General features: G+C 43.4%; 3 protein-coding genes across 4 annotated transcripts in view; all 3 read right to left on the reverse strand.

Annotated features, from left to right (window-relative positions):
• LOC137292233 (anaphase-promoting complex subunit 13-like) overlaps window positions 1-23,651 on the reverse strand; it is a 384,028-nt gene that overhangs the window by 268,403 nt on the left and 91,974 nt on the right. The gene's annotated exons all lie outside the window — the stretch shown is intronic.
• Window positions 1-23,651, reverse strand: part of LOC137292176 (splicing factor U2AF 35 kDa subunit-like) — a 285,875-nt gene that overhangs the window by 97,439 nt on the left and 164,785 nt on the right. The window lies entirely within an intron of this gene.
• Window positions 689-22,599, reverse strand: LOC137292005 (PR domain zinc finger protein 10-like). Of its 2 annotated transcripts, none has more exons than XM_067823561.1 (16): window positions 22,567-22,599; window positions 18,411-18,621; window positions 17,365-17,622; window positions 17,105-17,260; window positions 16,619-16,768; window positions 16,248-16,326; window positions 10,655-10,936; window positions 9,800-9,915; window positions 8,425-8,530; window positions 7,512-7,658; window positions 7,273-7,385; window positions 6,412-6,591; window positions 5,670-5,742; window positions 4,955-5,175; window positions 4,546-4,610; window positions 689-3,862 (listed from the first exon to the last, which is right to left on the reverse strand). In XM_067823561.1, exons 2-16 carry the CDS (start codon window positions 18,579-18,581, stop codon window positions 1,975-1,977), a joined length of 4,005 nt encoding a protein of 1,334 aa, XP_067679662.1. In that variant the 5' UTR covers window positions 18,582-18,621; window positions 22,567-22,599; the 3' UTR covers window positions 689-1,974. The 2 variants fall into 2 exon arrangements, with proteins under 2 accessions (XP_067679662.1, XP_067679669.1); XM_067823568.1 differs by having other exon boundaries at window positions 18,411-18,594; window positions 22,567-22,583.

Consider the following 23,651-nt stretch of genomic DNA (forward strand, 5'->3'; position numbering starts at 1 on the left):
CTGGTTCCCAATTCCGCAGATCGATGCTCTTGATGTTGGCCACTGGTTTGTCTGTTCCAGACGCGATTATTTACAGACCTCCACCATATAGCTGGTATATTGATGTGTGCGGTACAAAACTAAACTCAGTCAGAGTCAGTATACTGTGTATTACAGCAGCTATCTGAGTGGGATACATATGTAGTCCAGACTATTCTAGCTGGGGAAGGCATGGTGGCTGAGTGGATTAAGTGTCTCACTGAGGATTAGGTGCCTGACTCTGGGTTCGAATCCCAATGCAGCTCAGCCCAACAAAAGCGCTAGAATCTGTAATTTACTGACAAAGTGCAATCCCAAATATTTGATCTCTTTCTAAATGGAATTGTGTGTAGGCAGTCCAATCTAGTAGAAACAAACCCACACGGTAATGAAAAGCTGAGGGTAAATAATCTCTGTCACCTCTGCCCTGCTTCTACAAACTGTGGAATGAGAAGTGTTGACTTAAAGGTTTGTGACAGTGACACTGGCCATGGTAGTTTTACCAACGTTAGCCCCTGTGTGATTTGAACCAGCTCTGATCACTGTTGCTGTATCCTTCATGTTTCACTGGAACCTTCTGCTGACTTTGACCATCCAGGAATTGACTGTCACCTTGGTTACATTCCTGCTGAGGCACTAGATATTGACACATCTCACAACAGTTCCTGCATCAATTGTAAAGTTTTATTACACCGAAGAGTAATGTCAGTACCATGTAACTCTCAAGGAAGCATATCTTGCAAACAAAGACGTGTCAGCTCGGTCATGCTGGTAAAACATGTCGTTCAACTAAGTTATGTCACAACAAAATAAATAATACCCATTGTCTATTATGACTAGGACTGACAGACCTGTGTGAACAGTTAAATGTTCTACAAGCTGATCCACGACTGTCCAGAGTACCATTCACCTCCATTACACCATGATGTGAACCTATCACAATGGACCAGAGACCCCATACACTGGGAAGTCGAGGGCAATAAGCTGAAGGCAATCACTGTCGTAGCCAATCATAAACATGTCATTCTATGTCACTAAGCCAAAATACCATAATATCTCTACAAAAAAGACCTATCTTGGTCATATCCTGACTGAGTTTCCTTGAAAGAATGCTTATCCAAAAGTTCATATCTGCTCAGACTGCATGTTATAACAAAAACACATTGAATAAATAAACATAAACAGAACAGATCAACCTTCGGTATAAACTCTGATTGTCAGCATACATAATACATATGTAATATTCAGTATAGGCAGACAATGCATTCAGATGTGAGAAAAAGCACTGTACAGGACGCAGTGACAGTGAGGTGAACACATACCAACATGAGCAGTTGTCTTCACTTAGCCTTCGTATCAAAGCAACATTATATTACGAAGACTGCATATATCTACAAGATAAGCGTGTAACATATGTATGGAAACATATGTCTTGTATGCTGATACGTGCAGCACTTCACAACCCAAATGGTAAAATAACACGTAATTAATCAAAGACAACATGATTTGATTCCCTGCATCCTGCACAGCAGACGAGCCAGGTGTAAACAGATATGTGGAGGGGAAGTAACTGCAATTACCGTCAGCACTGAGCACTGGCATTGTGTTGAAAGTAAATAATTGTGCTAGGTAAGTGCAGCAGTTACTGGCACACATCATGACTTCTGACACATCTGGACATCGTATCTTAATGATGCATATATGAACTACGAGTTGAGTGCTCAAGTTCTGTGTTTTCTTGAGCTAATTAGCAAGACAAATGATCCCATTCAACAGAAATACATACAAAGAGACGGCATAGATCAAAGAGGGTAGCCAAAAGTTATCAAAATATGAAATAATAGCCTGAAATATATAATAGAAGATGTAGCTAAGCTGTGATTCTGAAGAAATATACATAAGACGTTTCACGCTCTGAATCTGTTCAGGAAAGTCTGCCAAGGCCTGGCTGTCTGTCTATCGGTAAGTCTGATAATTGGCCCATGTTGACACTGGGACTTGAATAGTTTGAGTTTGTCCTGGGTTGGTTGTGACAACTGACACTGACACTGGATGACCAGCAACAATTGCCTGTTGGCCTGTTGGAGGTGGAGCCGCAGCAATCACTGTGGCTCCAGAAGTGGCAACCTGAGCAAACTGTGTGTGTGCCAGGGCGTGTCCCAGATGGCTGAGCTCGATGGTGGTGTGCTGCTGGGTGGGGTGTTGGGCTGGAGTGATCACCATGGTTGGGAGGCGGGACGTGATGTGGAACTCCCCTGGCCTGTACTCCTGCAGTGTCTGAGTCAGCTCACTCATGGCCTGAGTCAGCAGATCAGCAGCTTGCAGGGTCTCAGGCTGTGCTCCCTGGACAGTTGCGGTCACCTCTTCGTAGCGCTCTGGCTGCTGGGCAGCTTCAAGAAGAGGAAGTTCATCCTTCATCTTGGGTCGGTCAGGTAACTGGGGAACAAAGTCAGGATGCTTCTTTCTTTGATGTTGCATAAGTTTCGCCTTACTGGCGTATTGCTTATGACAGAACTGACATGAGTGGGGCATGGTTGTGATGGAGCCGACTGTCTGGGAATAGGTTGGGTTCGGAAGTCCGGGGATCTCCGGAATGAGGCATTTCTTCCTGCTGCTGATTGGCAGATCTGCACCAGGGTGATTTTTAATGATATGAGCCTTCCGCTTGGAACTTGATTTGTATACTTTATCACAATACTGACAATAGTAATCTCGTTGGGTTTTCAAGATAGGGAGATTGAGTTCAGGTACCTGGTCAGGTTTAATCTCTGGGTGCCTCTTGGCAAGATGGTTGACCAGCATGCCCCGTCTCTTGAACCCTAAAAGACAAGTGTGGCATTTGTAGATGAACCTGTGATAGTCAGTTGGAGACACTTTCGGAATGAATTTCTTGGATGGAGACTTGTCACCCTTATGAGCATTTTTCACCTCCCGTTCTAGAGAATGCATCCGTTTTATATGCTCCTTTAGTTTGTCTTTCCGTTTGAACTGACGCCCACAGTTCTCACACATGAACTCACGATGCGTAGAGTGTCTAAGCATATGAAGCTTCAGTTTGTCCTGTCGAGGAAACACTTTATCACACTCGGGGCACGGATAACGTTTTTCAGAATGGAACGCCTTCATATGTTTACGAATAATATGATAATCATCAAACTGCTTCCCACACTCAGGGCACGTAAAATAGCCGCTCTGAGCGTGGAGAACTATGTGATTCTTCATGGTGGTGATCTGGTCAAATCCAAGACGACATATGGGACACTCGTAGTACTTCTTGTCACTGTGAGTCTTCATGTGACAGGCCAGTGCGGAGTTGTTCATGAAACGTTTGTAGCACACATCACACTGCAGGGGCTTGCTGTCCTCCTCGCCATGACACAACATGTGCTTCTGAAGACGATCCTGAGAGCTAAATGCCTTCCAACATTTTTCACACTTATGAGGTCTGTTTGGATTCAGTAATTTCTTCTTGCTTTTTCCATGCTCAGAGGCATGGTCTATAAGGTCTCTCTTATTGGCAAACTGTCGGTGACACATTGGACAGGCAAGGTATGTCTCCATGCTAACAATTTCACCATCCTCAGTGCGCATGTCACTATCTGAGTTGGTGTTCTGCATTTCTCCTACATCACACGCAAATTTCTTGATTTCATCCAAACCAACATCTTCTGCAGCATGGGTCAGCGTATGCAAATTTAGGAGGTTAGAGTTGTCGAATGTGAGGTCACAGTGCATGCACACCCACTCATTCCCACCAGTGTCCTTGCCCTTCTTCTTGTAGAGAGACTTGATGGTCTGGCGGATCTTCTCAGTGTGAGGTCGCCGCTGATACTTCTTCAGGGTCCTGAAGCCAAATAATATAAAGACATGTAAGGATGAGCAGTTACCTTGTCATACAGAACAACACATGATGTAATACGTAAAGTTTGTTGAATAGTATTCCTTCTCCATAACCATGCTTCCCTGTTAACAAGCTTTAGCAATGATTTACTACCAAATACAATACATGACATGACAACAATGTTATGACATGGGAGAGTGGCAATGTCAGAGTGAGACTTAGTGGAGGAACACTTCCTTGGGCCCCTTGACCTCCTGGAGACAGGCTGAAAATGATGCTACTAAGGATCTAGTTCCCTGGTGCCCTTGACCACATGAAAACAGGCTGATGATGATGCTACTGGCTAATGATCTAGTTCCCTGGTGCCCTTGACCACTTAAAAACAGGCTGATGATGATGCTACTGGCTCATGATCTAGTTCCCTGGTGCCCTTGACCACTTAAAAACAGGCTGATGATGATGCTCGGCCCCTTGACCTCCTGGAGACAGGCTGATGATGATGCTACTGGCTAATGATCTTGTTCCCTGGTGCACTTGATCACCTAAAGACAGGCTGATGATGATGCTAATGATCTAGCTCCCTGTGCCCTTGACCACCTAAAGATAGGCTGATGATGATGCTACGGACTGAGGATCTAGTTCAGTGAACACCACTGACCACTTGGAGAGCAGCTGATGTTACTCACTTGTTTAAGTAGATACTGGTGGACTTTTTCTTCCACTGGTAGCCTGATGTTTCTCCAAGACCATCCTGTTATGTAAATACAAGACTAATGAAAATACAGTACACACAGGAAAGCATATGCTATTATATCATAAACTGAATTTAGGGACAACTGAAGTGGACCGGTGAACTCTCAGGGACACAGACTCTGGCTGGTGGCAGCTCAGGGACAACCGAATCAGGCTGGTAGCCACTCAGGGACAAATGAATCACAGCGATGGCCACTCAGGAACAACTGATTGGCCCAGTGGACACTCAGGAACAACAGAATCAGCAAAAATTCTGATTATTCTGACACATATACCTGATGCATATTTCAATACCAGTTATAAATGAATTCTGGATAACTATGGTGAATATTGAGTACTGACCTTCTTCCCTGCTCTTGCCCGTGCCTTGAAGAGGCTTCCCTTTGTGAACAATCGCTTCTTGGCCTTACTGCGGGCTTCAACCTTCTCATCGAATTCATCATCATCGCCCTGGTTCGCAGTGCCTTCCTCATGTCCCAGCAGATGGCGCTGTAGTGCTACAGATGTCTTGAAGCGTTTGTTACACTCATAACATGGGAAGCGATATTCCTGCTCATCAAGTGCTGAAACACATTCACATCTTACACTTCATAACCATCAAAACTACCACATATACTAAAGGGTAAAAGAAAAGCTATAATACCAGAAATGACACTTAAGTATCCATGGCATATTTGAACCTGTTTTTGTTTTACATATACAACAGAAGTCTTTGAGGAAAACATGAATCATGGTCGTATAGCCTGTTTTGCTCAATAAGGTATTGTTTGAGATTGATTTTAAAAATGTTTTTGCTTGTGGACAAGGGAGTCTGGGTCACACAAACACCACATTGAAATTGAGATTCATATGCGTCACGCATGAACTGATGGCTTAACTGGGAATTGTTCACTTGTTTTCTGACCACAGTAGTTATGGTTATGTTAACGAGAGATCAATGACAACAAGCCATTGGACATCCACACAATCTCCAGCAACATCTGTTTTGCCTTTCTGACTATACCATACATGTGTGTTAGTGATATTGTGTTGGCCACATTGTGAGATGACTACCCACCATCTCTGTCTTCCTGTGTCATGTCGTGGGTCTTCAGCCCCATCCTAGTGGCATAATGGGCAGCGTACCACACCTGGATGTACAAACACATACACTCAGATTGTACAACAAAATATAGACACATTTGTCATCTTTCATCAAAAGTTTACCTCTATGCAACACCATGTTACACAAAAACAGAATTCTTTGAAAAATATAATGAACTTACGACCATTCACTTTTCAGAAAATGATTGAAAATACAGTAGGTGTTATAACAAGATGACATCACATTGCTAGCAGGTGGATTCAGGGCACAACTGAAACAAGTGTGTTGGATTCCTGTTCCCTCAATATAAGTTATCACATTGTGTCCAGGGAATACAGGATTTTATCAGTCCCGAGTAAGGTTGTGTTCCCCAAGCTGGGAACACAATGAGGTAATGCATCTATCTAGCCAAATGTTTTCACTAAATCAAAGAAACACACATCAAATCGACTTGTTATTATTTATGGGAGATGCCATGGTTCATGTTTCCTTTCTGATATGATGACACCAGTTGATTGATTGACCTCAATGCAGTGCACATTACTAAAGGCTTGGCGATGCACGCTTTTCTACATTCAAGTGGTCACAACAGCATTGCATGATAATATGACTTTTGTACACCCTCTTCGCTTATCGTGACGGGTGTACATGGTATTTTATCAGAGTCACGTGAACCAATCAAAACTCATGAGGCTAGATAATGGTTCAAGGTTACCTTCAGTTCCTGTCTTGTGTCAATGGCTTTGGTGACAGTGAAGAATATGTCCTGACCGTGCTGGTAAGCCACTAAGTTCTGCTCCATGAAGTTCTCTGCTGGTCTTACGAACATCATCCAGTTGCACTTGTTCTCATCAGAGGTCTCAAAGTAGGCTAGGGTGTTGTCAGACCGGTCCAGCTGCAGCAGCAGAAACAACAACCACATGACCTAGTTACCACAGACACCAGTTATCTCTTAATACACCAGTTATCTCCTCACCACCTAATACACCAATTATATCCTCTTCACCCAATACACCAGTTATCTCCTCATACACCGGTTATCTCCTCATACACCAGTTATATCCTCACACACCAGTTATCGCCTCATCTCCTCATACATCAGTTATCTCCTCATACACCGGTTATCTCCTCATTTCCTCATACATAGTCATCTCCTCATTTCATTATACACTAGTTAACTCCTAATCTTTGCATTCACCAATTATCTATTCATTTGCTGATACACCAGGTATCTACTAATCTCCTCATACACCAGTAATCTCATTTTCTCATACCCCAATTATCTATTCATCTTGAATTCTTATTCATTTTGATTCTTCTAGAACAGTCTGTACATGTCATCGTAATAGCAGCTTCATGTAGCACACAGACACATGCTGCTGAGGAGTGAGTTAGTGAGTATAGTTTTATGCTGTATTTAGGGAACAACAGAAATGTGTTCACATATTGTACCCATGTGGGGAACTGAACCCTGGTCTTCAGCATGATGAGTGAACCTTTAACCTATAGGCAACCCCATCGCCCTGCTGCTGAGGCAATCAAATGTGTCACAGACTTTCTTCAAAATACATCATACCATCAGTGGAAATTTGTGCACAGTGACTTTGTCCTGAGAATCCACCAAATCTCCCACAAATGGACCAAACTGGGTATACTTGGGGATTGGTTTCTTCGCAAACACTCCCAGGTCTGAAAGACAATACATACATTGAATTAACTAAAGTCAGGTAACATGAGTAAGAATATTGACATCTTACAGGAAAAAGCATGATTCAATGGTATCTCATTATCTGTGATTAAAGAGTGAAGAGTTACCTGCCCCTCCTGTTTCACTGAGGCGGTAGATCTGTAGTTGCGGTGGCAGACTTGACCATGCCCGGGACAGCACCACCTTGTCCAGCACTATGGACAGTCGGTGGACAGGACACTCAGTTGGGTAGGTAGTCATACACTCTTCACACCCTGGATGCAAACACACTGGCTGATCACATTTGTTTCATCAATTCAACCAACAACGGCACTTGCCCATGAAATCAATAACAAGAATATAAGGAACACTGCACTCATGATCCGCCCAACAATTTCAGAGATTCCTACCTTCCCGAACTTTATCGGAATCATCCCCAAAAGTGCATGTCAATTCCATTTCAGCAAAGCCAAATTCACTCTGATTTTTTTCAAAATATAACAAAGATAAAGGTAATCTGCATTACTGCAGGGCTAGGATCTTTATTTACAGGTCTCAAATTGTTTACACAAGAAAGTAATCCAGGAGTTGAGTAGGCTGCCTGATAAACTCCATGCACTATTCACTTTACTCACTTAACATTCACAAACACTGCTGCAGAGTACTGCAAACCAGTGTAAGTTGTATAAGCATCGCTTGTGGCCACGAAAATGCAGTGTTTCATTCCTAGAGTGAAACAATTTATAGGGATCATGAATTTGTAGGAAAACTCCTATTTTCCTTCTGTCTTAAGGGGCTCAGATTCCCAATTGCACAATCTGGTGTCGGCATCCCTGCAATATTTAGTGCATGACACTCATTCTGGAAATCTGAACTGCAATACACAGTGGTGATTGCAGATACAAAAACTCTAAATCCAAGCACTTCCTACACGTTGCAGTAATATTTGTTTGTATTTACAGGCATTGTGTTGTGCAGCCCCCAGATTCTGACAAGGGTTACCATCATGCTGTAAGAAGATCCCGGAAATGAGATACTTACACAGTTCATCCGAGTTGTAGGGTTTGGGAATGTAAGTGTGGCGGCGGCGCCAGGACGTGGAGGCCTGCTCCTGGTCTAACGTTGCAATACGGCTGGACTTTCTCACCTGAAACACATGATCCTTACCCTGGTGACACTGTAGATATTAGCTACAGAGATCAGACAACATTCAGTGAAGGTGGTTTCTACACAGCCTTAAGTCACCTGTTGAATACTGAGTGAATGAATTTAGTTTTACGCCACACTCAGTAATATTCCAGCTGCATAGTGGCGGTCTGTAAATAATCCAGTCTGGACCAGACAATCCAGTGATCAACGGCATGAGCATCAATTTGTGCAGTTGGGATCCAATGACATGTGTCAACCAAGTAGCAAGGCTGACCACCCGATGCCGTTAGTCGCCTCTTATGACAAGCATAGTTGGCTTTTTGTGGCAAACAAAGGTTGCTGAAGGCCTGTTCAATTCCGGATCTTTATGACCTCTTGGTGAAAAGAGTCGAGTAACATTTCTGTGATCAAGTATGCTTACTTGATATTGTTCACAGTCACACAACAGAACCTACTGCACATAAGAAATATGACAACTTTTGGCAAGTAGATTCTTTGACTGCTCATATCTTTGTTTGACGTTTCTTGCAGCAGCCTGCAATATTTCAGTTGTGATGGCTGCCAGGATTGATTTCATGACTATATCTCATGTGTTCAAACTGCATTCTAATTATTTTTATTGCATTCTAAGCATTCTTAAAGCATTACAACTAAATTCTAAGTATTATGAACATAATTTAGAGAGAACAGAAAAGACAAGCCATTTCAAATCCTGTCAGAATACCAGTATTTCAAATGTGCCTTGACTGAGTTGAAATGTGTCTCGATTGCTGCTGGACTTTAGGTGGAATATTCTTCAAATGTATCGGAATAATTTGTCTGAGGTTGGAATGCAGCGTGAATGTACCCAGAATACAGACAGAATGTCCCAAATGCTTCATAGTTTAAATGAGTCTGGACGTCATTAGAACACCACTGTATCGCATAAAAACATGGTCATCTGTCACTGAAATGTGAGACAGCATTTGGGAGTGCTTATAAAGTTTGAAAAAATTGTTCCCTTTGACATCTTCTCCTGAATGTGGTTTGAATTTTGGAAAATGTAATTTTCTGATTAAAACTGGTATTTTATACTTATCCTGACTCATGCTTATTATTATGAAATTATTTTTTCTGACTGATTCTCCTTATCCTGTGAATTCCATGTGTGATGGAGCCTTTAGGAAAAACAAGTGATTGGTTGGGACCCTTCTGAACCTAGAGACCCAAACAAGTTGAGGTATACAACATGCTGACCCGTGATAGCTATACCCTCTGATGCACTTACTCGTCCATGACTTGATTGAGGATCGTTCTCCTTGTCATCATCATCCACGGACCTGCTGTATACCTGCCCCAGAGCTGCATCGCTGCCAGTCACCATGCTGTCTGCCACTGCCTGAGCTGAACAGACAAGTACAGCTGATAAGTCCTAGACTGCCTCACGTAAGATATGTTTACAATAAAGTTTGGGCATTACTACTGTTGTAGCATTATGGTCTCTTTTGGAAGAATGCCCTAGACAATTTCAGTTTTTCAAAGTTGTGACCTTGATCCCTGACCGTTTTACAACATAGTAAAACTATTCCTCTAATCTATCAAGACTAATTTCTACTAGGGATGGGTGATAATACTGGTTAACCAGCATATTGCAATTCAAACTTTACAATACAAAACAGAACACTTCTCTCAAACCAGTTCACCTGTCTTTTTTGTGCTAGTAGTAAAATACTAATAACATTTTTATTTCTTTTATATTACTATACATCAATAGTTTGGGGAATGTATATTGGTCACAAAAGGTGGGTGTTGCTGCAAATGCTTTTGTGTGCACTTTAAAGTGATCTCTTCAGTTTGGAAACATTTTCAGTTGATCTCTTGTACAATCACATCTAAGTCCTGACAGTGACAGTGGCCAGTGGCCAGTGGCATTGTTTCAAAAGATAGGATTCAGTCATTTCATTGTCTTAAACCATATGTTACACTTTCACCATATATTGCAATACACACGGCAGACAGGAGACAAATAGCCAAGCTTGTGCTACTTAAACTACCTGAGTGTCACCTGTGGGCTTAGTATTCAAAACACACCCACGCAACACCTGTCCATTGTCCAGTCAAAGACTGCAACATACCCTCTCACCTAGATCTGGTCCTATTGCTGAGCTCCCAACTGACCGATCCATGCCAGCATCCATGACGATGACATCCCCAGGCGTATGCAGTGAGGTATCAAGTGAGGAACTCATCGCTGCCTCGTGTGATGAGGAGAGGTGGCTGCTGTCCATCGTGGCGTCCATCACAACATGGCTGCTGGAGGAGGTGAGGGAGGATGGTCCTGGCATGGTGGAGTGAAGGGCCTCGGAGTCCATGGCCGAGGTGGTGCTGGAGTAGGTGGTGGAGGGGTGCAGGTAGCTGCGGGATGCTGCAGGAAACAGGAGACCAGGTCAAGGTCACATCCACAACATATCACAAGTCTAGACGTTGTGTGGAGGGAACGTCCAGTTTATATTGAAACACGCTCATATAAAGGTTAAAAAACAGAGACACAAATTATATGGTGTTGCATTCTGTAACTTGTGTGGATGTTGTCTGTACATACCAAGCATAAGAGTGTGGTCTGTATATACCATGTGTGGGTGTTAGGCCTTTACATACCACGAGTGTGCATGTGGCCTGTACATACCATGAGCGTGGATGTGGCCTGTACATACCACAAGTGTGCATGTGGCCTGTACATACCATGTATGTGGATGTGGCCTGTACATACCATGAGCAAGGATGTGGCCTGTACATACCATGTGTGAGGATGTGGCCTGTACTTACCATGTGTGTGGATGTGGCCTGTACATATCATGTGTGTGGATGTGGCCTGTACATACAGTGAGCGAGGATTTGGCCTGTACATACCACAAGTGTGGATGTGGCCTGTACATACCATGTATGTGGATGTGGCCAGTACATACCATGAGTGTGGATGTGGCCTGTACATACCATGTGTGAGGATGTGGCCTGTACATACCATCTGTGTGGATGTGGCCTGTACATACCATGTGTGTGAATATGGCCTGTACATACCATGTGTGTGGATGTGGCCCTTACATACCATGTGTGTGGTTATGGCCTGTACATAACATGAGTGTGGATGTGGCCTGTACATACCATGAGTGAGGATGTGGCCCTTATATACCATGTGTGTGGATATGGCCTGTACATACCATGAGTGTGGATGTGGCCTGTACATACCATGAGTGTGGATGTGGCCTGTACATACGAGTGTGGATGTGGCCTGTACATACCATGAGCGTGGATGTGGTCTGTACATACCATGAGCGTGGATGTGGTCTGTACATACCATGAGCGTGGATGTGGTCTGTACATACCATGAGCGTGGATGTGGTCTGTACATACCATGAGCGTGGATGTGGCCTGTACATACCATGAGCGTGGATGTGGTCTGTACATACCATGAGCGTGGATGTGGTCTGTACATACGAGTGTGGATGTGGCCTGTACATACCATGAGCGTGGATGTGGCCTGTACATACGAGTGTGGATGTGGTCTGTACATACCATGAGCGTGGATGTGGCCTGTACATACCATGAGCGTGGATGTGGTCTGTACATACCATGAGCGTGGATGTGGTCTGTACATACGAGTGTGGATGTGGCCTGTACATACCATGAGCATGGATGTGGTCTGTACATACCATGAGCGTGGATGTGGTCTGTACATACCATGAGCGTGGATGTGGTCTGTACATACCATGAGCGTGGATGTGGTCTGTACATACCATGAGCGTGGATGTGGCCTGTACATACCATGAGCATGGATGTGGTCTGTACATACCATGAGCGTGGATGTGGTCTGTACATACCATGAGCGTGGATGTGGTCTGTACATACCATGAGCGTGGATGTGGCCTGTACATACCATGAGCGTGGATGTGGTCTGTACATACCATGAGCGTGGAAGTGGTCTGTACATACCATGAGCATGGATGTGGTCTGTACATACCATGAGCGTGGATGTGGTCTGTACATACCATGAGCGTGGATGTGGTCTGTACATACCATGAGTGTGGATGTGGCCTGTACATACCATGAGTGTGGATGTGGCCTGTACATACCATGAGCGTGGATGTGGCCTGTACATACCATGAGCGTGGATGTGGTCTGTACATACCATGAGCGTGGATGTGGCCTGTACATACCATGAGCGTGGATGTGGTCTGTACATACCATGAGTGTGGATGTGGTCTGTACATACGAGTGTGGATGTGGCCTGTACATACCATGAGCGTGGATGTGGTCTGTACATACCATGAGCGTGGATGTGGTCTGTACATACCATGAGCGTGGATGTGGTCTGTACATACCATGAGTGTGGATGTGGCCTGTACATACCATGAGCGTGGATGTGGTCTGTACATACCATGAGTGTGGATGTGGTCTGTACATACGAGTGTGGATGTGGCCTGTACATACCATGAGCGTGGATGTGGCCTGTACATACCATGAGCGTGGATGTGGTCTGTACATACCATGAGCGTGGATGTGGTCTGTACATACCATGTGTGTGGATGTGGTCTGTACATACCATGAGCGTGGATGTGGCCTGTACATACCATGAGCGTGGATGTGGCCTGTACATACCATGAGTGTGGATGTGGCCTGTACATACCATGAGTGTGGATGTGGTCTGTACATACCATGAGTGTGGATGTGGCCTGTACATACCATGAGTGTGGATGTGGTCTGTACATACCATGAGCGTGGATGTGGCCTGTACATACCATGAGTGTGGATGTGGTCTGTACATACCATGAGCGTGGATGTGGTCTGTACATACCATGAGCGTGGATGTGGTCTGTACATACCATGTGTGTGGATGTGGTCTGTACATACCATGAGCGTGGATGTGGTCTGTACATACAATGAGCGTGGATGTGGTCTGTACATACCATGAGTGTGGATGTGGCCTGTACATACCATGAGTGTGGATGTGGTCTGTACATACCATGAGCGTGGATGTGGTCTGTACATACCATGAGCGTGGATGTGGTCTGTACATACCATGTGTGTGGATGTGGTCTGTACATACCATGAGCGTGGATGTGGCCTGTACATACCATGAGTGTGGATGTGGTCTGTACATACCATGAGCGTGGATGTGGCCTGTACATACCATGTGTGTGGATGTGGCCTGTACATACCATGAGCGTGGATGTGGCCTGTACATACCATGAGTGTGGATGTGGTCTGTACATACCATGAGCGTGGATGTGGCCTGTACATACCATGAGTGTGGATGTGGCCTGTACATACCATGAGCGTGGATGTGGCCTGTACATACCATGAGTGTGGATGTGGCCTGTACATACCATGAGCGTGGATGTGGCCTGTACATACCATGAGCGTGGATGTGGTCTGTACATACCATGAGTGTGGATGTGGCCTGTACATACCATGAGCGTGGATGTGGTCTGTACATACCATGAGCGTGGATGTGGCCTGTACATACCATGAGTGTGGATGTGGCCTGTACATACCATGAGCGTGGATGTGGTCTGTACATACCATGAGTGTGGATGTGGCCTGTACATACCATGAGTGTGGATGTGGCCTGTACATACCATGAGCGTGGATGTGGCCTGTACATACCATGTGTGTAGATGTGGTCTGTACATACAATGAGTGTGGATGTGGTCTGTACATACCATGTGTGTGGATGTGGTCTGTACATACCATGAGCGTGGATGTGGCCTGTACATACCATGAGCGTGGATGTGGCCTGTACATACCATGTGTGTGGATGTGGTCTGTACATACCATGAGCGTGGATGTGGCCTGTACATACCATGAGCGTGGATGTGGTCTGTACATACCATGAGCGTGGATGTGGTCTGTACATACCATGAGCGTGGATGTGGTCTGTACATACCAGGAGCGTGGATGTGGTCTGTACATACCATGAGCGTGGATGTGGTCTGTACATACCATGAGCGTGGATGTGGTCTGTACATACCATGAGCATGGATGTGGTCTGTACATACCATGAGCGTGGATGTGGTCTGTACATACCATGAGCGTGGATGTGGTCTGTACATACCATGAGCGTGGATGTGGCCTGTACATACCATGAGCGTGGATGTGGTCTGTACATACCATGAGCGTGGATGTGGTCTGTACATACCATGAGCGTGGATGTGGCCTGTACATACCATGAGCGTGGATGTGGTCTGTACATATCATGAGCGTGGATGTGGCCTGTACATACCATGAGCGTGGATGTGGTCTGTACATACCATGAGCGTGGATGTGGTCTGTACATACCATGAGTGTGGATGTGGCCTGTACATACCATGAGTGTGGATGTGGTCTGTACATACCATGAGCGTGGATGTGGCCTGTACATACCATGTGTGTGGATGTGGTCTGTACATACCATGAGCGTGGATGTGGCCTGTACATACCATGAGCGTGGATGTGGTCTGTACATACCATGAGCGTGGATGTGGTCTGTACATACCATGAGCGTGGATGTGGTCTGTACATACCATGTGTGTGGATGTGGTCTGTACATACCATGAGCGTGGATGTGGCCTGTACATACCATGAGCGTGGATGTGGCCTGTACATACCATGTGTGTGGATGTGGTCTGTACATACCATGAGCGTGGATGTGGCCTGTACATACCATGAGTGTGGATGTGGCCTGTACATACCATGAGCGTGGATGTGGTCTGTACATACCATGAGCGTGGATGTGGCCTGTACATACCATGAGTGTGGATGTGGTCTGTACATACCATGAGCGTGGATGTGGCCTGTACATACCATGAGCGTGGATGTGGTCTGTACATACCATGAGCGTGGATGTGGCCTGTACATACCATGTGTGTAGATGTGGTCTGTACATACAATGAGTGTGGATGTGGTCTGTACATACCATGTGTGTGGATGTGGTCTGTACATACCATGAGCGTGGATGTGGCCTGTACATACCATGAGCGTGGATGTGGTCTGTACATACCATGAGTGTGGATGTGGCCTGTACATACCATGAGCGTGGATGTGGCCTGTACATACCATGAGCGTGGATGTGGTCTGTACATACCATGAGCGTGGATGTGGTCTGTACATACCATGAGCGTGGATGTGGTCTGTACATATCATGAGCGTGGATGTGGTCTGTACATATCATGAGCGTGGATGTGGCCTGTACATACCATGAGCGTGGATGTGGCCTGTACATACCATGAGCGTGGATGTGGTCTGTACATACCATGAGCGTGGATGTGGTCTGTACATACCATGAGCGTGGATGTGGCCTGTACATACCATGAGCGTGGATGTGGTCTGTACATACCATGAGCGTGGATGTGGTCTGTACATACCATGAGCGTGGATGTGGCCTGTACATACCATGAGCGTGGATGTGGTCTGTACATATCATGAGCGTGGATGTGGCCTGTACATACCATGAGCGTGGATGTGGTCTGTACATACCATGAGCGTGGATGTGGTCTGTACATACCATGAGCGTGGATGTGGTCTGTACATACCATGAGCGTGGATGTGGTCTGTACATACCATGAGCGTGGATGTGGTCTGTACATACCATGAGCGTGGATGTGGTCTGTACATACCATGAGCGTGGATGTGGTCTGTACATACCATGAGCGTGGATGTGGTCTGTACATACCATGAGCGTGGATGTGGCCTGTACATACCATGTGTGTGACTGTAGTCATGGACATCCTCCTGAGTGGTGTCCGGCTCTCCACTCAAACTGTCAAGATCTCTGTCATCCTGCAACATGCACTCCAACACATCAACTACCAACGGAAGCATAGTGGTTCTACAGATTCACCATGGTTTTGACTCCCTGTCTGCCGTTGCCAATATTTTAGAGGTTCAAGTTTGTTGGAAATAAAGATGGCAGTCTCAACGGCATTCCGTTACTATGTTCTGAACAACAATTCCTTGAAACTTCAAACATACACTTCTTTTCAGCCAAGGGAAAGGGCCAGGCCTCTATGTTTTACATCTATTCCTGCAAACAATGACTGTAATTCAGATGTTGTGACAGAGTGTGACATACCGTTCTGTGGGTGTCTCTGTCCTCAAGTGTAGCCGACTGTGACATGAGAGGGGAATCTCCAGACGTGCTCACCTCGCCGTGTGACGCAAACTGTGGCATGGACGTCACGTGCACCGTCACATAGGAGGGCGGACCACTCGGCTGAGGTTGCTGCAACATCATGACATGTGAAGCCTTAAGTTTTCTTAATACTTTACACCAGTCAGTCCATATGCATGGAGTGTTTCTGTCATATAATTAGATTCTGTGTTTTGTAAATGTAATGAAACCAAATACATTGTTTCTCACTTTGCCATATATCCTGGGTTCTCACTTTGCCATATATCCTGGGATCATTGCTAAGAAAATAAAACTGATGCAAAATGCACATTTTCCAACATTACACAAAAATGAACTGAAAGCCTTTTGGACGGTGGTCACACATATTCTAAATGTGTTCCTAAATTCAGCCTTGCAACATTACAGAATAAGGGAGGTAACTCTTACCACAGGCAGTAGAGCAGTGTTTGGCTGTGCCTCTGAGCCATCTTGTCTGAGACTGAGAGATGACTGACTGACTGTGCAGTCAGCAGGGGAGATAACTCTCTGTACAGCCACAACTCGATGATCTTGATCCAAAACCACTTGATGCACTTGGTAACCCTAAACAACAAGAGGGCATTAATCGAAGTATATATACATCCTGTAAAAAGCTACTGAATCAAGATGAACAAAGTTTTGAAGATAGAGGACAAGTGTGAATGTACCTGTTGCTGCAGGGAGCTGCTGTCTACAGCAGACATACGTATAACCTGAGGTGCTTCTGCCGGCTGGATCGCAGAGTAGGAAGATATCCCATCACTTCCTGCAGCCGCTGCCACCTCGCGGTAGTCATCCACCGGAGATATCCTCTCATACGTGGAGTGTGCAGCCTGGTACACATCCGCCTGCTGTCCGCTGTACTCCCCGGAGAATGTAGCTGAGGGCCGCATGGACTGGTAGTGTGTTTCCTCAAAATCAGCAGCCTGGGAAGAGAATGTAGATCACTGGTTGCAGCATGACAATATCTGAACTTATAATAAATAAGGATAAAAATATCTGAACCTGAGCCTACTTGTTTTCCTTTTCCAAACTGACCCTCATCACCATGAACACTGGCCATGTTCCTCACCAAATTGAACACTGGCTATGTTCCTCACCACCATGAACACGGGCCATGTTGGAATAGCAGCTGATCAGTAAACAGGTAATATAATGTTTCTATTTAATCATGTCTTCAGTCATGACAATACATCAATGATACCCTTGATCTTGTTCACCACAAAAATGCAATTTTACTTAAATGTTAGTAAGTAAGCACTCAAACAAAGCACTGCATAGACCCAAGTCTGCATGGTGGTGTAGCCTAGTGGTGAAACATTCACTCATTACACCAAAGACCTGAGTTCGATTCCCCAGATGGGCAAATGTGTGAAGCCCAATTGTGGTGTCCTTGGCCTTGATATTGATTGAATATTGCTAAACACTGTGTAAAACTATACTCACTCACTTACTAGACTAAGGTCTAGACTTTCTACAAACCATGGTATGGCTATCACAGTGCACTAACATTTGGCAGTTAGAAAACACTGAAGTCTGGCAGTGCACCTGTACCTGGTTATAAACCTACATCACTAACATACCTGCACATGGGTGTAAACCAGTATCACTGACACACCTGTACATGGTTATAGTCCTGCATCACTAACATACCTGCACATGGGTGTAAACCTGTATCACTGACACACCTGTACCTGGTCATAAGCCTACATACCTGTACATGGTTATAAGCCTGCATGGACTGTGCACTGTTGGCATCATACTGCTGTGGTTGCTGCGGCGCTGGTGATGCAGGATTCATGGAGGATGAGGATGCTGTGACAAACTGACTCTGGTCCGGCTGTTCCCAATTATGGTTACCGGAAGGACTTGGGGGGTCCTCCATGGTGGGTCTGCAGCTACTCTATGGGAAATAATACTCTTACCTGGAATGACATGAAATGAAACATCCTAGTGTAGTCACATCCACTAGAAGAATAGGAACAATCCATATGACTTCACAGTCTTACAACAGTTGTGTCTGTACACCTTTCCTGTGTCTTTGACATCATGCGTTGGGTGTGCCATGAAACCATAACTAATAAATCAGTCAGATTTGTATGGTTCCTGAAGACTGCTCTGCTCTATTCCTCTGCCTCTTGCGAGCCATGCATGATTACATTGTGTATAAGCACTGCTTATGTGAAATAAGCCAAAAGCTCAGCCACACATCAGGGCTGATAACTTCAAAATGTTACCAGCCCAAAAAGGATTTAACTAGACCAGACACTAAGAATCCACTCAACTGCATGGAACATAACATACTCGAGAACGTAATTTCGAGATTGCTGTTCTTTGATGCTGTTGTTGTGTATAGATGTTTTTTTATGTTTATTTTAATGTGACTGAGACCTGAAACTGTGCAATGAAAATTTCCACTATATGGACAATAAAATATTATCACATCTTATCTTATCTAAAATTTGCACCCGACCATCGGGCTGGCTAGCTGTAAATTTTGACTATCCATTAGAAATCTAGCCCATCTCAGGCACTCGGATGGGCCATTATTTCATACACTGGTATTATATCTGTACTGAGTGTGGAAGAGTTTGGTGATCATTATTAAAGATGGAGGAGAGAGGATTCGTGCAAGGGTGTGAGAGTGAGTGAGTTTAGTTTTACGCCGCTTTTAGCAATATTCCAGCAATATCACAGCGTGGGACACCAGAAAATGGGCTTCACACATTGTACCCATGTGGGGAATCGATCCTGGGTCTTCGGCGTGACGAGCAAACGCTTTAACCACTAGGCTACCCCACCGCCCCCTCGTGCAAGTGCTACAGCTGCCAGATGCATGTCACAATGCCAGTAACCAGTAATATCTGTATGTAAACAAATACCTGAGACCAATATGTAGCCACAGGTAGGTTTGAGCCTGATTTCACCTTGCTGAAACTACCCATCCAGTGAAATTATCCTCATGAGCAGAAAAATTCTTTACCGACGTCAAGAATGGAGATTGCAAATAACAACAATGTAAATCATCAATGTGAATCTATAAGTATTTTTATCATGCAAATCAGTATTCTAAACTGTCATGGCTGCTTATCATTCCTCAACAAATACTTATATGAAAATCTGTAATTTCTAACAATGAAGCCAACAGTGGGGCAGCCTAGAGGTCAAAGTGTTGGTTCATGAAACGGAAGACTAGGCTTTGATTCCCCACATGGGTACGATATGGGAAGCCCATGTCTGGTGTCCTCCATCGTATCATTGCTGTAACTCTGCTAAAAGCAGCACAAACTTAACCCATTCACTGCCATTACACTGGCCAAAAGATACTATCAACATCAACCTCTCAATGTTCTCATGCCATAGTCAATATACAACAAATGAAAAAAATGTCCAGGTTCCAATTACACCTCTTTAAAATTTAGTGCTGGTATGACGATTTCTTATTTATGTTTTATTACATTTTGTCTCAAAGTACGAACTAATAACACATTTATCAATGTGTAATTATTTATTCAATGAAGCTAACAATGCAGTCATCATGTCGACTTTCTCATTCAGAATGGTCGATGTCCATCATTACTGCGAAAAAACAATGGTATCTGAAAGCTTATTTTATTCATAACACTTAAAAAAATAGGGTCAGCACCAGAATCCAAGGTCGGTTGGGTAATATAAGGACCACAACATTTTTTGTAGGCCATATCGGGTTACACACTAAACAGCAAAAATCAGTAGAGATGACATCAAGTAAAAGAGTGAGTCAGTGACGTAGTTAAAACTGAATGTCACATGGTTAATTATAGCATCACATTATCAGCTATATGGTGACATGGAAGTGAATATATCTACTTAGAATGTCACGATACATACGGTTCATTAATTGATATATATATCACGATACCCATGTCACAATTCAATACTTATCACAATATCTTTTTTGGCTGCATTATTTTGAAAATGTTGTTACATTTTAAATATTGATATTTCATATTTTATAATTGTCCATGAAAGGATCTCAGATATTAAAAGGTTCATTCATTGATATATGTATCACGATACCCATGTCACAATTCAATACTTATCACAATATCTTTTTTTGCTGCATTATTTTGAAAACTTTGTTACATTAATATTTCATATTTTATAATTGTCCATGAAAGGATCTCAGATATTAAAAGGTTCATTCATTGATATATGTATCACGATACCCATATCACAATTCAATACTTATCACAATATCTTTTTTTGCTGCATTATTTTGAAAACTTTGTTACATTAATATTTCATATTTTATAATTGTCCATGAAAGGATCTCAGATACTAAAAGGTTCTAATATCCCACCTTTGTAGATGAGAAATATTCACTTATAACACTCATAACGCCAAAAAGTGTGATACAATTGCAAAATGCAAATGATACATAAACATATTTAAACTGGAACTTGTAAAACTTAATATAGTTTACATATAGTGTAAATATACAGTTTTGAATGTATCAACAATTATAGCATCTTAGCAAAAGTATTGTGTTGTGTGGCATTCCTAATATCTGCTAAATTTAGTCAGAATAAGAAGGAAGCCTGCTATTGATGGACATTGAAATAACGACACTTTGACGGGAAAAATATATTGTTTTTAGCATTTATGAGAATGAATTATTTGTCAGGAACTAAGTATAAAAGCAGTTCCAGATCACCAGAAGCTGAAGGTATACTTTGGCAACATGACGGGCTTACGGTTACTTGTTGTTTAACTGTTGTTGCTGGCATGGACTAAAGATGGATTTACACCTGTAAATTACAGGTCAGAAAACTTATATAACAACATGCATGCTGATTACCATGAGAACATTGCCACTGTGGTATAGAGAAAAACAACAGAATTTCCCATAACTTTTAACTTTGAACTTATGGTAAACAAGTTTAATTCATTAAGGTGAGGCATGCACACAAAGGCCACTAAGGGCATGATATAGTGTAAAACAAAAATAAAAGAGTAATGTGATGTTGTCAGTAAGTTTAACATCTGTATCTCTTGTTTGTATGTAACGGTTAGTAGATAATTAAATTCTTACTGACTTTCACCCCATGATATTAAATGGGCACATCCAACAGGGAAGCTGTCCCTGTCATTAAAGACAAGAGGGGGTATGGGTGGGAAGGTCCCATTGACAAAACATCTGTCAGTGCGCAAAGGTCAGAAGCCTTTCACACACATTTATTGGTAGTTGTAAGCATTCACTGGGCTTAATATTCAGTTAACGGGCTTATGTGCGCTTTAATATTATGACAGTAACAAGGATACGATTATTGGAAGAAAGTGTCAACACCCTTTCGTACTTGAAAAAATCTGACCGTGATACCAAACTACGCTAATGGGACGTGGTGCACAATGCCACTTTGACTCTAACTTGCTGCGGCTGATATGGCCGACACGTCGAGCTTGCGATATAAATTATGCTAATGGCGACGAAGCCGCATTTTTATACAATATTCGATAAATCCTTACCACTATATTATTTAATCGAACTAAGATGGTATTGTCCGTCAAATTTGGAATCTTCTAAGCCCATTAACGACCCCGCACCCCTTAGTTAGACTGATCCATAAAGGACGGACCCATTTCACGGCAAATAATGCAGTTTAGGAAGGTACCACCATCGTTGGCCCGAGTGGGTGGGGGGCAAGTTGACCTCGATTTCCTCTCTCACTTTTTCGGTCAAAAGACACAGTTCTGGGCATTAAACCATCATAAAACTCTCAAAGGGTTATAGCACATGCTCTTTCGTTTCGTTAGCAAAGTGTTTTACACTATTCTCAAGCAGAAATAGAAAATTTACAAGAAATATCGTTGTATGAAAATTGACCTACCTCCCGATTGCCTCAAGTCTCGTTTCCTCTCGTGGATCTACCACGTGATCACTGACGCCATGAAAATATGTGGGTTCCTTGAAAATGGTTATTCTGAATCTGACTGAACCAAGAATCAAGTTAATAATAAGACACAAAACTTAATCGTTCTTGTTTTTAAGAAATAGCTCCTTTTTATTGAACTCCAAGAGATGTTCTAAAGTTGCATGGATGCATTATGCTGAAATGCCCAGTCAAGTGTGTTGTGTGTGTGATATGTGGTGTGTGTGGTGTGTACGTGGCTACAGCGCCACAAAAGATTCAGAACACAAAAGGGTTACGTTCAATGCAGTATCTCCATATGTTGTGACTACTCCACTGCCCCATTCACCTACTGCTGCCAAAGAATCTCAGTAAAATTAAGCACGAAGTCTCAGATAATTCATGCAAATCAAGGAAACTAGAAATGGATCATTAAACGCACTGTGTTTAATCATCACAAAGCTAAACGATCATGTTGATTTTTATATCTCTTTCCTCCATGTAATGAATGGACTGAAATAACTGTAATTCTTTTGGAACAATGAACCAGTTCTCTCCTCTTCCCGACGATACAAACCAGGGCTCCAAATAGTTTTTCAAGCAATTGGGTATTTACTCCCATGTCTGGCACGTTGTGTACTCCCACTAACTTAAAGAACTGAGTACTTTTACTTTGGGTTTTGGGTGATTCTTATGATTTTTTTACTCCTGTATTTATAATTAATTGAGTAAATGTGATTTTGATTGAGTAGAATACACAAATGCGCGCCTTATCTGGAGCTTTGTACAAACAGTGTTTGCCGTATCCCTGATGAGTTGCAGACCCTAACCCTGAACCATAAAAAGTTGTCGGTCCTGATTATGATCATCCTCGATATCTCCTGGGTATACGTTCCGATAAGTCTCCACTATACCCTGGACGCATCTACCGCCCAGTCGGATAACTTTATTACCTCCCTTTGCTGGCCCCACATTCTCACAGTGCCTATCAGCTAGGTCGCCATTATAACCGAGCTTGCCAGTGTTAACAAAGGTAGCGGTCGCAACCGCCAAGGTTTGCTGGC

This window comes from Haliotis asinina, chromosome 1 (genome assembly GCF_037392515.1).
Source record: "Haliotis asinina isolate JCU_RB_2024 chromosome 1, JCU_Hal_asi_v2, whole genome shotgun sequence".
Lineage (NCBI taxonomy): Eukaryota > Metazoa > Mollusca > Gastropoda > Lepetellida > Haliotidae > Haliotis > Haliotis asinina.

Coding starts and splice junctions, on each gene's coding strand:
- LOC137292005 (XM_067823561.1), bottom strand. CDS start 18,581: ATGGAGGACCCCCCAAGTCCTTCCGGTAACCATAATTGGGAACAGCCG. Junction 6,592..7,272: donor TGCACAAATTTCCACTGATG/GTATGATGTATT, acceptor CTGCTGCTGCAG/CTGGACCGGTCTGACAACAC. Junction 4,611..4,954: donor GGGCAAGAGCAGGGAAGAAG/GTCAGTACTCAA, acceptor TTTACATAACAG/GATGGTCTTGGAGAAACATC.